At 39.6% G+C, this 15,441-nt stretch overlaps 1 protein-coding gene across 1 annotated transcript; it reads left to right on the top strand.

The window, feature by feature from the left end:
* Nucleotides 1–664: 664 nt before the first annotated feature.
* LOC136174261 (stromelysin-1-like) lies at nucleotides 665–7,137 on the top strand. Its single transcript, XM_065944277.1, has 10 exons — nucleotides 665–919; nucleotides 1,688–1,932; nucleotides 2,019–2,167; nucleotides 2,307–2,432; nucleotides 2,852–3,016; nucleotides 3,201–3,345; nucleotides 4,254–4,387; nucleotides 4,807–4,966; nucleotides 5,699–5,802; nucleotides 6,731–7,137. Exons 1-10 carry the CDS (start codon nucleotides 815–817, stop codon nucleotides 6,829–6,831), a joined length of 1,434 nt encoding a protein of 477 aa, XP_065800349.1. The 5' UTR covers nucleotides 665–814; the 3' UTR covers nucleotides 6,832–7,137.
* The last annotated feature ends 8,304 nt before the right edge of the window (nucleotides 7,138–15,441 follow it).

The following is a 15,441-nucleotide window of genomic DNA, read 5'->3' as shown; positions in this document are numbered from 1 at the left end:
TGTTTATTCTGAAACATTTAAAACTGTGACACTTAAGAAACAAGTGAATAGCTAGAAGAATGATTATATCAGTTGGAGGTAGCAAGGATTATGTGCTAGCCTGTCTGATTAGTCATGGAGAAGAATGATAAATAGGAAGACAAAAGTGAAAAGTTTTCAGATAGAGTCCTACCTGGACTAACTACCTGCTTTTAAATCAAAGTTTGAATCAGATTTAGGTATTTCAGATCAAAGGCTCAAAAAGTGAATTTCCCTTTCAATTTTATTCTAGAGTGTATTTCTTCTGTTTTTACAGAATTTAACAGTATAGACTCTGGCTATATATATATTCAGCTTTGTGTTTACTTACCTCTTATCACATTTGATTTTAAATACATTTTTCTTAAAACTGCATGTAAAAGTTCTACAGAATTCTGACTTTTTACCAGGTTAACTTACTTCTTTCAAACCCACAAATGTAAACTGTCTAGTAAATTCCAGTCATTTTTTTCCAGAATTAAAAAAAAAAAAAAGCCCCAGTTTTCTTCTTACCAAGACAGGAAGCATTTCCTGGAGATTAATCACTCTTTTGACTTGCAAAATTGGAAACGTTGGGAGAAATTAGTAAAGTAGGTTGTATCATCCTACTCTGGATTCAGAATTTTTGGAAATGGTCCTGTTGCTGTTTGGAAGAAAGCAATCATGAGTCAAGCTGCGGGTGATCTAAACAAACACTGTCACCTTATAAAAATCGGACTCTAGACCGTGGACCTAGGAGAAGATAGACAGAGAGCAAGCCATTAAGACAACATCGAGCTGAGAAAAGTCAGTGGAAATGAGAAATCTTCCGATTCTGCTGCTGCTATGTGTGGCAGTGTGCTCAGCCTATCCTCTGGACAGAGCTGCAAGGGACAAGGAAGACAGCATGGAGCTTGTCCAGGTAATTAAGGGAGACAGTCACATCCCCTGATGGCCCAGTGGGCAAACTCTCTCTGCTTTCTATTTATAAAACTCACACAGAGTTGTTGGAACTTACTATGTACGAGGTTCAAGGGCAGAGTTATATAGTGCTGCACATGGAAAGGGTCTCAGTATCACTCATCTGGGCTTCTCTTTTTATATTGGAAGGAACAAAAGCCAGAGATAGTAGGTATTTTCCTAAGATCAAAACCACCTTAGTAGCAGCATTGTTTAAGATACATGAATAACAAGCAGAGAGTGTATGAAATGTGTCTTATTTTCAAACTTCTGTAGGTATTTTAATCCAATATAAGGTTAGCTGGATATTTTTATTGCTGCTGTCATGTTTAGACACAGAGATTGTTCTAAGTTTTCTTCTTAAGCCAGCTCCTTATGAGAGGCATAAAGTGGAAAATTAAATAAATGTAGCTGAAATAGACAAATACACACAAGGAAGTTTGATTGTTTTGTTTATCTCCTTTAAGTTCCCTAGATACTTACCTTGATTTTCCAGTTCATGGCAATTTTCATTGCTCTGGTAGTAAAATAAGTTGCAGAGATTATTCTGTTACAAAGATAAAGCAAAAGTGAAGAAGAGTCTGTAATTGAAGAATTAAACATGACACTGACTTTTATTTCAGGAAGCTAGAAGACTATTTCAAATAGATTAAGTGAGCAACTGCACAAATTTACTGTAAACTACTAAAAATCATAAGAATGACCTAAAACTATACTTATTTTCCATTAGCAATATCTAGAAAACTACTACAATCTTGCAAAGGATACGAAACAGTTTGTTAGAAGAAAGGACAGTAGTCCAGTAGTTAAAAAGATTCAAGAGATGCAGAAGTTTCTGGGGTTGGAGGTGACAGGAAAGCTGGACTCTGACACTCTGGAGGTGATACGCAAGCCCCGATGTGGGATTCCTGACGTCGGCTCCTTCAGCACCTTTCCTGGTATGCCCAAGTGGAGGAAAACTCACCTCACCTACAGGTAATGGGTCCGAAGAGATTTTGACATACTATTGAGATTTTATAAATTACTATCACAGGAGAAATATTATTTTTTTTTTCACACAGAATTGTGAATTACACAAAGGATTTACCCAGAGATGCTGTTGATTCTGCCATTGAAAAAGCTCTGACAGTCTGGGAGGAGGTGACTCCACTTACATTCTCCAGGATTTATGAAGGAGAAGCTGACATAATGATCATATTTGCAGTTAGAGGTAAAAACAAACAAACAAACAAAAAACAGAAACAAGGGGGAAAAAACCCACACAAAATTTTATCTAGTGTTGTTTCATTAGAAAAGATTCCAAAGAGATCCTAATTATTGATCATCCAATAAATTTTTTTCTCTCTTAGAACATGGGGACTTTTTGCCTTTTGATGGACCTGGAAGAGTTTTGGCTCATGCGTATCCACCTGGGTCAGGGTTTTATGGAGATGCTCACTTTGATGATGATGAGCAATGGACAAAGGATACGTCAGGTTAGTGATACATCTCTCAGAATGATTTTGGTGAGATTTTTGTTTTAACTTGGAGAAATCTTAATAACTGAGAATATTGAGGATATGGAGTGTAACAGATTCCCAGTGGAACAAGAATCAGCAGAGGCAGACTGGAGATGGGAGTAATTGGAAATGGCTGGATACTTTGTCTCAAAGACTGATTTCAAGAATGAGCCTTGAAAAACACTTGACTTTCCATTAAGTGTAATCAGTCAATTGACCGATTAACCAAAAAAAAAAAAAAAAAAAAAGGTGGCGAGGGGGCAACAAAGGTACTGTGGGGTTCCAGGAAATAAACGAGTATAATAGCTGACCAAATGAACATAATACACAGCTGACCTGTATAATGTATGTGTATTTAAGGAATAAGTAACTGTTATCTATGATTTCTTAAATAGGGATCAATTTATTCCTTGTTGCTGCCCATGAACTTGGCCATTCCCTGGGCCTCCAACACTCAACCCACCGTGAAGCTTTGATGTACCCAGTCTACGACCCGCTCACAGACCTCTCTCGGTTCCGCCTTTCTCAAGATGATGTCAACGGCATTCAGTTCCTGTACGGTGAGTGATGCTGGAAAATTAGACGTGGTAGCTTTGCAATGATGGTCTTCAGGAAAGCTTCCAAATGCTGCATGAAGCATTTGTAATTTAACTTGAGGCACTTTGAGAACGTGTGGAAAGCATATACAGTGATAGAAGCATCATTTCCTACTGATGTTTGCATCCTCACCTCTGTCCTCTTTAGGGTCTCCCCCAGTTCCCCCTAATGACCCCTCGGTGCCCACGGAATCGGTGCCTCCCGAAGCCGGGACCCCAGCCGCATGTGATCCTGCCTTGTCCTTCGATGCAATCAGCACACTGAGGGGAGAAATCCTGTTCTTTAAAGGCAGGTCAGTCCAGAAAGCTTTACATTCCCATCTATTCTTCTGAAGTATCAATACAATGCTTAGAGAGGAAAACAAATGGAAACTTGATAGAGATTTTTAAACATTTAAAACAAAACAATTATGCTCTGAGACTTGAAATTATTCTGACGCTCCACTTTCCACATTTTCCTAAAACTGTCAAGTTCATTTTCAAAGACTTAGGATGATTTGATTTTCATCCTGTAATTGTCATTCCCAAATATTATTAAGTAATGGTCACTTTCGAAAAGTCACAAGTAAAACTTTAGAATCTGAATTTTATCTTTATTTCCTTTAAAAATGATACCAGGACACTATTACACTTAATCAGTTAATTTAGTCACTGTTGGATAAATATGCACATGATAAAACTGCACAAGTGGAAAGAAAGTTAAAAGAAGTCATCATCACATCACTGATTCAGTTTCTCAGTTCTCCCTATCTCCATCCATAGTGATGAGTGCTTAAAATCCTTCCAGAATTATTCCGTGTATGTATAAAAATATACTTACATGTATGTACAGTTATGTACACATCTCCCTTTCTTTTTGAAAATATAAATGATGGTGTAATATATAAATATTATATATATACTGTTTTACATGAATTGTAGGTGTTTAAAGCTTATAATCAATTGATTAATTTGCATTATAGGATAACTTCCCTTTCACAGAGATATTATTCTGGAATCCTATGCCAACAGGTCCAGTGCAGTCTTCTGGGGAAAAAAAAGGAAAGATTATTCCTTAATGGCAACATACCTGATTTCTGTCTGTCATTGATCCTAGAGGATGTGGGAATGGAGGAAAATGGGTGAGGAAGGAGAGTGAGGGAAATATGCTAAAAGGTGAAAGACTTTTTTCAATTTTCATTTCTTTTTGCATGTATTTCAGACATTTTTGGCGGAAATCCTTCAGGACACTCGAACCTGAATTTCATTTGATCTCTTCATTCTGGCCATCTCTTCCTTCAGGCATAGATGCCGCATATGAAGCTACTAGCAAAGACACGGTTTTCATTTTTAAAGGTAATTATTATGTAACAATTTCTTTAACTTGCTGAAATAAAGCTTCTCACTGGAAAATTGATTAAGACTTTAATTTTTTCTACAACAAATTTTGTCTGCTTTATTGCTTAAAGGTAACAAAGCTGTAATTGAGACTGGCATTATTTTACTTATATTTTATAGAGGATGAAATGAACACAAAAATAGAAATAGCCCAGTTATAAATTCCCTCATTTGGAATTTACAACTGTGTTCATTCCCTCTGTGTTCATTCATTCAACCTACAAGGTTTTGTTTAATGTCTATTTGGGGCTGCTAAATCTAAAATTCTGGCTTCTTTTTCTACTATGAAAATCAAAGGTGCTAAGAAGTAATTCCAAAACCAAAGACTTCCTTGTTACAGATTCAAGGTGATTGGGTTTTTTTTCCCATAAAAACAGGAAATCAGTTCTGGGCCATCAGAGGAAATGAGATGCAAGCAGGTTACCCAAGAGGTATCCATACCCTGGGCCTTCCTTCAACAGTAAGGAAAATAGATGCAGCCTTTTCTGACAAGGAAAAAAAGAAAACATACTTCTTTGTAGAGGACAAATACTGGAGGTAAGATTTGCTTGTAATAAGTTTGTATGATCCTAGTTAGGGAAATTATCTTCTTTCTCTAAGGAAGTCGCCTGCCTTCCTCTTAGACCTTCGTCCCCCATGGGAGGAACAGCGGGGCTCTAGACAGCTGCGGGGAGTCTCTGTGTGCGCGCTCAGCCCCCCAGTCATGCTCAATCCTTTGTGACCCCATGGACTGTAGCCCGCCAGGCCCCCCTGTGCATGATTTCCCAGGCAAGAATACTGGAGTGTGCTGCCATTTCCTCCTCCAAGGGATCTTCCTGACCCAGGGATCGAACCTTGTGTCTCCTGAATTGGTAGGAGGATTCTTCACTGCTGAGCCATCTGGGAAGCCCCAGTGACAACATATATGAACCATATATGATAGAAAATTCGAAATTTGTATTTGAAATGAATGATTGAATTCACTTTGTGTTCACATCTTTGTTGATAGAAGGATGATTAAGATTCTTTCTGTCCAGAGCTAAGAAATATGGTAGCAAACAGCATCTGCCTGATCAAGATGTTGCCTGTTTCTGGTAGAGATATAGTTTTAAGAGCCAAGTTTGCAGTACCATTAAAGTCACACTTTTCTGTGGCATGAAACATGTCTGACATTTATTTGCAAATCTTGGAAAGTTGACTAGAATTCCACGTTAACCCTGACATGATTTACCGGTTTTGATAACACGGCCTCTGTGCAGTGCTGAGTTTTGTTTCTTTTACTTGGGGCAGATTTGATGAGAAGAGACAATCCATGGAGCCAGGTTTTCCTAAGCAAATAGTGGAAGATTTTCCAGGGATTGAACCAGAGGTGGATGCTGTTTTTCCAGTATTTGGTAAGAGGACACTCCTTTTGTTGGCAGCGGGGCACTTGAAACATTCCATAGTACCGGAAGAAAGAGGAAAGCTGAAGTATTTAATAACAGTTTTCTTTAACCAGATTTCTCCTCTCAACCCTAAATTCCAGCTTACAAATTTCATATCAATTGTATGACTACTTCATAGAATAAGCTGTATAAAGACCCCCTCAAGTGGTGTGGCCAAGTTTAACACTGGCCAGCTGGCTTCTCCATCCCACTGCTAATTCCCATGGAGAGTTTCTCTGTCTTTCCTGAGTAGTCAGTCAGTTGCCAATGTTTAACTTTCTATGCGCCCAAAGTTTAAAAAAAAAAAAAGAAAGAAAATTTTCCCCTTCAGGTATAGAAGGGTGGAGGGATAGATGATCTTTGTTGATAGGTAACCTGAGCACCATAATGGCAGACTCATAAAGGATCATCTGGGTCTGAAAGAGCCCCTGAGATTCTCTGAGGCCAAAGAATCAGGCTTCTTTGTCAGGAAAGGGGAGGAGGAGTATTCGGAAGGAAAAGTGTAAAGATGCACTGTTTCTGAAGATGCAGAGAATTTTATCTGATTTCAAGCAGAATAACCTAATAACCCAGAGCCCGGTTCTGTTATCAGACAGAGCTGGAGTGGGTGCTGTTCCCATCCTTTCCTTGTTGAGTGCCCTTGGGCAGGCATCTAAATTTATCTGAATCTCAACTTCCTCATGTGTAAAATGGAATTAGATATATGTGCCTCATAGGATTTTTACAGAAAGAAATGAAAATAAGAGTCATGCAAAATGCTTACCATAGTTCCTGGCACATATTTAATCTCTATAAACACTTTCTACTTTTAGGTATCTGTTATTCTGAGTCTTGTGTGTTGCCAAATTTATTTACTTGAAGAAAACTATCTCATTATTTCCCCTGTCTGCATTTGCAGGATTTTACTATTTCTTCAAGGGATCTTCGCAGTTTGAATTTGACCCAAATGCAAAGAAAGTGACACATGTGTTGAAGAGTAACAGCTGGTTGAATTGTTAGGAGAGATGTTTAGAAGGCACAACATGGGCATTTTAAGTTAACCTGATAGCTCTTCACCTAAGTGTCCGTGAACTGAAATGACTCGTGTTCTCCTGTGTGTGCAGTGATGGAGACCGAGACTGTGAGCTGTGTGTCTTGCCCACTAGCCTCACGTATCAGAGGGCATTCAAATGGGCTGTGCATTTGTACTCTGGTCATTGCATCAGCCTCCCGTGGGAACAGGGAACAGGGTTAGCACTCTGCAACAGGCAAGCGACTGTATATAGACTATTTGCTTATTATTTAATAAAGAGAATTTGTCAGCTACTTTATCGTGTTGTTTGTTTCAATGCATGCACTTTCCTCATGATGTTGGGTGTATTGTGGACTGATCAGTGGACTGGAAGTACAGGATCAGGGTCTCCACCGCTGGGGCCTCAGAATGGGCTCAACCAGAACTGCAAACAATCTGCCATTTCCCCTCCCCAGGTGCCCTACCAAAGGGATGCTATTTCCACCAACCAGGCATCGTATGTGTTCCTGACACATCTAAGGAGAAAGATCTAGGGGAGCTGTCACTGTACAGGGCAGGCTCTGAAAAAAATTGTGAAGCAGAATCCTATAATTAAAGCAAATCATCCAGTTTACACCTATTTTTTTTCTGGTGGGGAAATAAACCTGTTCTTTCTCTTCTCCTTTTACTTATATATTCTATCAATGGCGTTCCTTTCCCTGCCCAAGTAAATAATTGTGCTCAGATCGCCTCTATTCACCTATGAAAATACCCTCCTGTATTTTGTATATACCTTCATTTCGTATCTGTCCATTGCCCCCCGTAAGCTCCCATGGACAAACGCTTATCCTAAAACCTGTTTGACACTCCTAAGTAGCATATGTAGCACAATATCGGCTACACATAAGAGCTCATTCATGCTATAACTTATTAACTCATTTGAGAATAATTTATTAATAGCATTCCATGTTTCAGGTATTGTGCTGGGCTGTGGGCATGGGAGCCTGAGGAAATGGACACTGTCCCTGCCTCACTGAGATTATAATCCAGCAAGAAAGACTATCTGCAAAGAGTGACAAACATGGGCGTGCAACTGTAATTTTAGTAAGAGTTATAAAGGAGAAACTAGGCTTCTTTGACAGAAAAACAGAGGAACTCCTTTGAGCTGGGTGGTTTTAGAAGTTTTGGAAAATGGCATTGGAGAAGGTTCTGAAAGAAGACGTGAAAACTAGCTGAGAAGATGGTTTGGACTAAAGCGGTCACAGGGGTGAATCAGATGGGCATATGAATATATATATGATCAACAACAGAACTCTATGATGGCTTAGATATGGAGTTTATTTAACAGACAGAAGTGGCCCAGATAACTTCATTGAGCCTACGGGTTGATGGGGGAAGAACTGGAAAGAAACAGTTTTGTGAGGAAAGGGCAATACTTAGGAAGAATTGCTCAGTTTTGCTAATTTTTGAATTGTCTGAGAGAATTCCAAGTAATACCATGAAATAAATGAGTTTAGAACTCACAAGAGAAGATATAGTGATCATGTTTGGTGATAAATGTTAACTAAACTTACTGTGGTAAACATTTTGCATTGTATTCACATACCAAATCATTATGTTGTACACCTAAAGCTAATACAATGCTGTATGTCAATTATCCCTAAATTTTCTTTTTAAAAAAGAGAAAAGATACAAATATGTGGGATTTTTCAGCATTTGATTAGTCTTACAGTGCAAGAGATACCAAATGAAAGATTTTTATGATGTAATCTTAATAAATAACAATATTTTGCCAAGGATTGAACATGTCTTTATTTTAAAAGTTAACTAAATTTATTTGGCTTATTTTTTGATAGATACTATGCAGCCACAGCATGAATTTGAAAGGTAAAAAAACATGCAATGAAAAATTAATTTTCCTCGGACATTTATCATCACTATCTAGTTCCTTTTTTCAGAGGCAACAAACTAGAATTTTAGGAATCATTTCAGAACTATTTTATACATATACAAGCAATAATATTATCTTTATAAGTTAAAGAGTGTGTGTGTGTGTGTGTGTGTGTATTAGCCGCCCAATTGTATCCAAGTCTTTGCTAACCCATGGACCATAGTCTGCCAGGCTCTTTTGCCCATGGGCTTCTCCAGGGAAGAATACTGTATTGGGTAGCAATTCCCTTCTCCAGGGGATCATCCCAACCCAGATCTCCTGTATTGCAGGCAGATTCTTTACTGTCTGAGCCACCAGAGACGCCCTAAGTTAAAGTGGGGCATATAAACTCACACTGCTCTGCCATTTGATGTTTTCACTTACTATAGCCTGGCAACCATTCCACATCCGTACATGCAGAATTTGCTTCACTTTTTCATGACCACACTCTGTGAGATAAATATGTGATTTATTTATTCAGCTTCCTATTGGTCACTAAATTAGTGATTAAATAAATGCATGCATCAAAGAAATAAAATTTAAATATAAAATAATAAAAAATAAAAATATATTTAAAGTAAATAAAACTATTACATTAAATGATAATTCAATAACGTGTAATTTGTTGTTCTCATGAGTATCCAAATGGCCCACATGGTGGAGAATATAAACAATAGTTTCCCTACCCCTCCGTCTCTGCTCAGACTTTGAAGGTTAAACTTTTCATCAGATATGCAAGTGTATTCAAGGATATTCATTGTAACATTGGGAAAAATGGTAGAAAAATGGTAAATAAATAATAGTAATTAAATCAAATAAAATTGTAGGTATCAGTATACTATTTTCAGTATTCAGTGTATCAGTAGGTAATTTTAAATATTTTCCTATTATTCCTATTATTTGATTGGCATGCAAAAATAAAGCTGCTCTCAGACATTAGCTAGTCCAACTGACAGTCTGACATATATTATTTGTCCTGTTTTAATGCAGAAATAAATACTTTACATACATCACCTCACTTAACTCTTATTTGGGAGGTAGAGATTATTGCATCAGTTTTACAAATCTAAGGATTTCTGCTCAGAGAGGATAAGCCATATCCTCAAGGTCATGCTGATAATACATGGCTGAACCAGAGATGTAATCCATCTTGTCTGACACCAAACTTATGTATGACCCCCTCTGCTTCTCCCTGCTCTTTGTATTGATATGGACTGACTATACATGTGATGAAAAACAAAAGAGATGGAGCAAATGAAAGAGTGGCAGAGGTAATGAGTCAAGAGCTGGAAAAGAGATAAAGAAAGGAACTGCTCTTTATAGCTGGCAGGATCAAAAGGGGAGGTTGGATGACCTAGGCATGGGTATGTAATACAGACTTTCAAAAGTCAAAGGTTTGTAACTTGAGTAATTTCTACAAGTGCTGCTTTATACATTTTTCCATTTAAATAAGGAATATTAACTCAGGTAATAGAATATTTTACATGCATCTAAGGGTACAGGAATATGGCTTGTTTTTAATAAATAGCTCATTCATAATTCAAGAATATTTAATGATTTGTCAATTAGGATTCTGCTGGATAGTAGAAAGGAACAGTGGGAATCTCTCTCATCCATTCATGCACATCACTAATTAGATGATGAGGCATTTGGCTACCTTAAGAGAGTCATAGATTAATCCTAATTGTAGATTAGTGATTTTAAAAAATCACTGCAAAATCTGATACTAGAGGAAAGGGCATGGATGATTCATAAAAGAGCATTGTAGAGGACTCTCACAACTGGGACAACACGGTGACACATGAGACCACAGATATATTGTCAAAGGCATGAAAATATTTTATATAGATCTGTTACAAAACGTCAAATTGATTTCCCTGACACATTCTGAAGACAATTTAACTTTTAAACATTTCTGCACATTAACTTGTTTTGAATTTCATTTTCCATGAAGTCCTAACATGTTACCATTTGACTCTATAGCAAATGAAAATGTCTTTTTCTCAGTGCTTTCAGTCCATGTCAGTTTTGTGATTAATCAGATTCAAATTACATCCTCATGAGCAAGTAAAAACTTGGGAGGAGAGTCACAACCGCAAGACTACAGATGGCAGAAATCTAGGTCAAAATTCTGACTAAGAAAGGACAGAAGTGCTTCCAACACTTTTGGAGCTCACAATTTGGGGGTGATACCGCTGATATGGAAATAAACATAAAAAGCAGACAGGATAGGAGACATTCATTTCTTTCTTTCCTTATTCATTCACTCTTTGGGCAATAGTTCCTAAGTACTCACTGTATGCTAAGCACAGTGGTAAAAGTGTGGATACATTTGGATAAATAAGTGAACAAAACAGATGAAGATTTTGTCTTCTTATAACTTACATGCATGAGAGAGGCAGAAAAGAAACTACAATTAAGAACTATAAATACACTACATCGTATGTTAGAAGGAGATACATGCTTTGGAAAAAAGAAAAAAAGAGAATGTGGTAAGGGGATTTCAAGTGAAGAGGGCTGTGGTGGTGATGAGTTGCACTATAAATGCTACAGTACAGACAATGTGAGCCTCCCTGAGGAAGTGATATCTGAACAAAGATGAAGGAGGCAAGAGAGCTGGCCAGGTGAGCTGGGAGGAAGAGCACTCTAGACAGAGAGAACAGCCGGGGTGAAGAGGCCCGAGGTCCCCCTGCTCGGTGTTCAAGGAAGATCAAGGGGGCTGCTGACAGCAGTGAAGTCAGAGGGAGGGGGTGGGAGGACTCGAAGAGAAAGGCAGGGAGATGTGGGTTGAGGCAGGAGCAAGTCCTGTGGGGTCATACAGGTCGGTTTAAAACTTTGGGTTTTGGGTGAAATGGAAGAACCATAGGAGAGAATAGGTCAGAAGAGTCTCTGGATAATCTGTTAGATTATTAATAGATCGTACGGGAACATAGATGTAGAAGCACAGAGACCTGTTAGGAGGCAATTGCACTGTTGTAATCAACGGAGGATGGTGCCTCCTACCAGGCGGTTAACAGTGGAAGTGGGGAGACGTTATTTGAGATGTATTTGCAAATAGAATCAGCAGGATTTAGGGTGTGAAAGTGTGAGGCTGTAAAGTGTGGAAAAAAGAGGAGTTTGGAGGACCTGACTCTTTTAGGACAATGCTGTTGAGCTGCGCTCACTTGAGGTGTGAGCAGGCTGTGGTGGGAAGAATGTAAGTTTAGTCTGGGGCTTGTGTATTTGCGATGTCTATCTTACAGCCATACAGTGATGCTGGATTTGTGAGTCTGGAGTTTAGGGAAAAGCTCTGGATTGGAAATGTAAATTTGGGAGTCATCAGCACATAGATGGTTTCATTTTTTATTAAAATTTCTTTGTTTTATTTACTTATTTTTAAATTAAAATTTTTAATTAAAACATCAATGAATATTTTTGTGGTGCTGGGTCTCTGGTGCTGCACATGGGCTTCCTCTAGCTGAAACGAGGGGCTGCTCCCCAGGTGTGGTGTGTGGGCTTCTCACTGTGGTGGCATCTTTTGTTACGGTGCGTGGATTCTCGAGTGTGTGGGCTTCAGTGATTGTGGCAGAGGGGCTTCATTGCCCTGTGGCATGTGGAGTCCTCCCAGGCCAGGGATCGAGCTTGCAGCAGGCAGATTCTTAATCACTGGGCCACCAGAGAAGTCCCACATAGATGGTTTAAAGATGAGCTTAAGAGTTGAGGAAGAATATGGAAGATAAGTGGTCTCAAAAAAAAAAAAAAGAAAGAAAGAAAAAGGAAAAAGAAAAATAAAAGCTCTGGGGCACTCCAATATTGAGTTAAAGAACACATGAACAATAAATTTATATTCCACCACTCTGACTGGAAGCATCAGAGTCATAACGAAACAAAGCAAGGTAGCAAGTGTATCATAATCTGCCATTACAGATTGCCTCTTCTTTGCTAATTGTGAGAGTCCAGGTGTGAATTGTTATTTTTATGTAAGTGTGTCTGAAGGAGAGGGGAGGGTGGGATATGTTGTTGGCATGGACAGTTTGGGGCAAGAATGTGTGAATCCTCCTGGATGATCCAAGGATGAGCAGATGATGAGTGAGGAGGGGTGTTTCAGCAGGTCAAGGGAGGAAATCAGGGAGGAGCCAGTAGAGAGGGCAAAGGATTAAGGTGATGAAATGAGGAATCACACAAGGAAAGGAATATAGATTGGTCACATAGGAAATGGACAGCGAACAAGGAGGTGTCTGGAGAAAATTTTCATCCATAGTCCCAGGGCTGAACCCAGAGAACCTGTAGGAGAGCGTTCATTCTTCCTGATCTAAAGACCAAGAAAGAGCCAGTTAGTCCACCTGAGAAGCAAAACCAAGCTTACCCTTCAAGCAGGAAATGGGTGCTGCTGTGGTCTGACTTATCTCTATCCCATTCATGCCCTGATGAATTCACTCCTTAAACAGATTGCGTGTCTGAGATTGCCAGGCTCTGTGCCAAGAATGAAGATACACGGAGGATAAGATTCCTGTTCATATTCTAGTGGAAGAGAAGAACGGGCAGTCAGGAAAACAGATTGGAATATAAGCACTTCTCAGGCCAAAGAGCTGGGGACATACACAGCAACTAAGCCAGTTTGGGGACATCAGGGGAGAATTTCAGAGGAGATACATTTAAGCTGAAACCCACAGGGCAAGCACTTAGTGAATGAAGGGAAGGAAAGATGATATCCCCACCAGACAAAAGGTGTAAGATGCATCAAGATCTGAAGGGGAGCGACCTTGGCTTTTTATCTCCTTCAACTCCTTAGCATGGCATCCAAGTCCCTCACAGTTTCAGCCCTGCTTGTGTCTGTATGCCAGCTCCCATCGTGGCCCACCCTAGGGCCGGACTCCAGCCACAGAGCCACTCGAGGTCTCCTCTACACGCCACGCTCTCTGTCCCGTCCAGCCTTTACGTTCAGCCCTTACGGTTGCTGTACCCTCTGTCTGGCGTATGCAGATGTCTGCCTCGTTCATTTCCCTTCTCTGCACATACCCTCCTACGGTCCCAGTAGGTGTGCTTGGGCTAAGCAGCCATGCGTGTACCTGCAGCCCCACAGTTGTGCAAAAGTCTGATTGGATTACAGAAAGGCACAGAGATAAAGTACAGACTATGAGGGGCTCTCTACCAGAGTGAGAAACAACCCAAAATACCCAGTCAGACCATACTGTGGACAGAATCTATAAGATCACCTAGGGTGGGCACCCGACTCAGGGCCGTGGTGTGTCAAAGTCCTGCACAGACTGTTCTCATGGGTCTACAGAAAGAGACAAGAACAGTGACTCTGCAGGCTAAAGCTGAGAACACGAGGGGGAGAGAGGCTGAGAGGGGAGATGGAGACGGAGCCTGTAACTGTCCCATTTCTCAGGAAGCCGTCCTGAGATTGGAGTCCGTGAGATTCTTCCAGTTCCTTATAAGTCCACTGTAATCATTCCAGTGAAATGATTCCTGGCTTAGACATAAGTTGGGAGTGGATTGGCGAGCCACAGGCTTTCAAAGCGTATGTGAGGTTTGCTGCAGGGTCCCAGCAGGGCAGAGGAAAATGCCATGTCAGGGAGCAGCCAGCAGTTTATGAAAAAGAGGAGAAAGAGCAGCCGGTTCATCTGCTATCAGTGTTGAACTGTCTCCTGAAAGCTCAAGGCAGGGTCTCCCTGACAGCAAAGTTTTAGGGGCTTGGGATGAAAAATAAGGTGTCTGAAGCTGTCAGTTACTCCTTGTCATCTAAATTCTACAAGGAAAGGGATATATTACAGTCCAGATTTCTTAACTGAAAATTAAAAAAAAAAAAAGTAAATAGCTGTTGCCAGAAGTCCTTATAGTCTGAATTCATATTCAGATTATGAAAATGTGTCTGAAAATTAATCATCCACTTGGCTGAACTGTATCCGTTCCTCACTCTGCCCTATTGAGTGCTAACAGTAATGGTAGGGTTCTGAGTGATGGGAAGTGGGCTGGAGAAATCTGTTGAGAAATCTGGTGGAGGAGCTGAAGGGATGCGACTCCCTGCCCAACACATCCCTTCAAAGCACTTCTTGCTATTGGATTCTATATGATTCCTCTGAGTCTTTAAAATAAACTTCATTTGAAATCAGTTTCAATCAGATGGTTCCCGAGGAAAACACACATACCGTTCTCTCAGCTGACTCGCTCTTGAAAAGCAATGCTTACTTCTGGATGTGAAGAGCCAGCAGGAGCCTGTCAGGTCAAGTGTGAAGAGGAAGGGTCAGGATCAGAACCATGTGGAAGGGTGATGATATGAGGGAACATGTCATAGCTGGGGACTAAAGAGAAGAAGATTTTTTTTCTGAACTAAATTATAGAGAGATGAATATTAAGTATTCAACAGCTGAGCCACCAGGGAATCCCAATTATATATTTAAGAACATTAAATTTTTTAAAAATCTATTACATGTTATTTAATAAATGTGACAACTGAGAAAGTGCTCCCCAAAGCATATGAATTAACTCAGTGAATAATTCAACAATAAATCTATTTCAGAAAAAGGCTATAAACAATAAATTAAACTACTAACTTACTCAGCTAACGAGCATTACCTCTTGCACACAAAGAAAATTTCTTAAGCAAATCTGAAGTTGATTAAAAGTGCTTCAAAGCAAAGAATGTTGTTGCTGTTCAGTTGCTAAGTCATGTCTGACTCTTTGCAACCCCATGGACTGTAGCACG

This window comes from Muntiacus reevesi, chromosome 9 (genome assembly GCF_963930625.1).
Source record: "Muntiacus reevesi chromosome 9, mMunRee1.1, whole genome shotgun sequence".
NCBI classification, from domain to species: Eukaryota; Metazoa; Chordata; class Mammalia; order Artiodactyla; family Cervidae; genus Muntiacus; species Muntiacus reevesi.
This window is presented reverse-complemented; position numbering and strand designations above follow the sequence as displayed.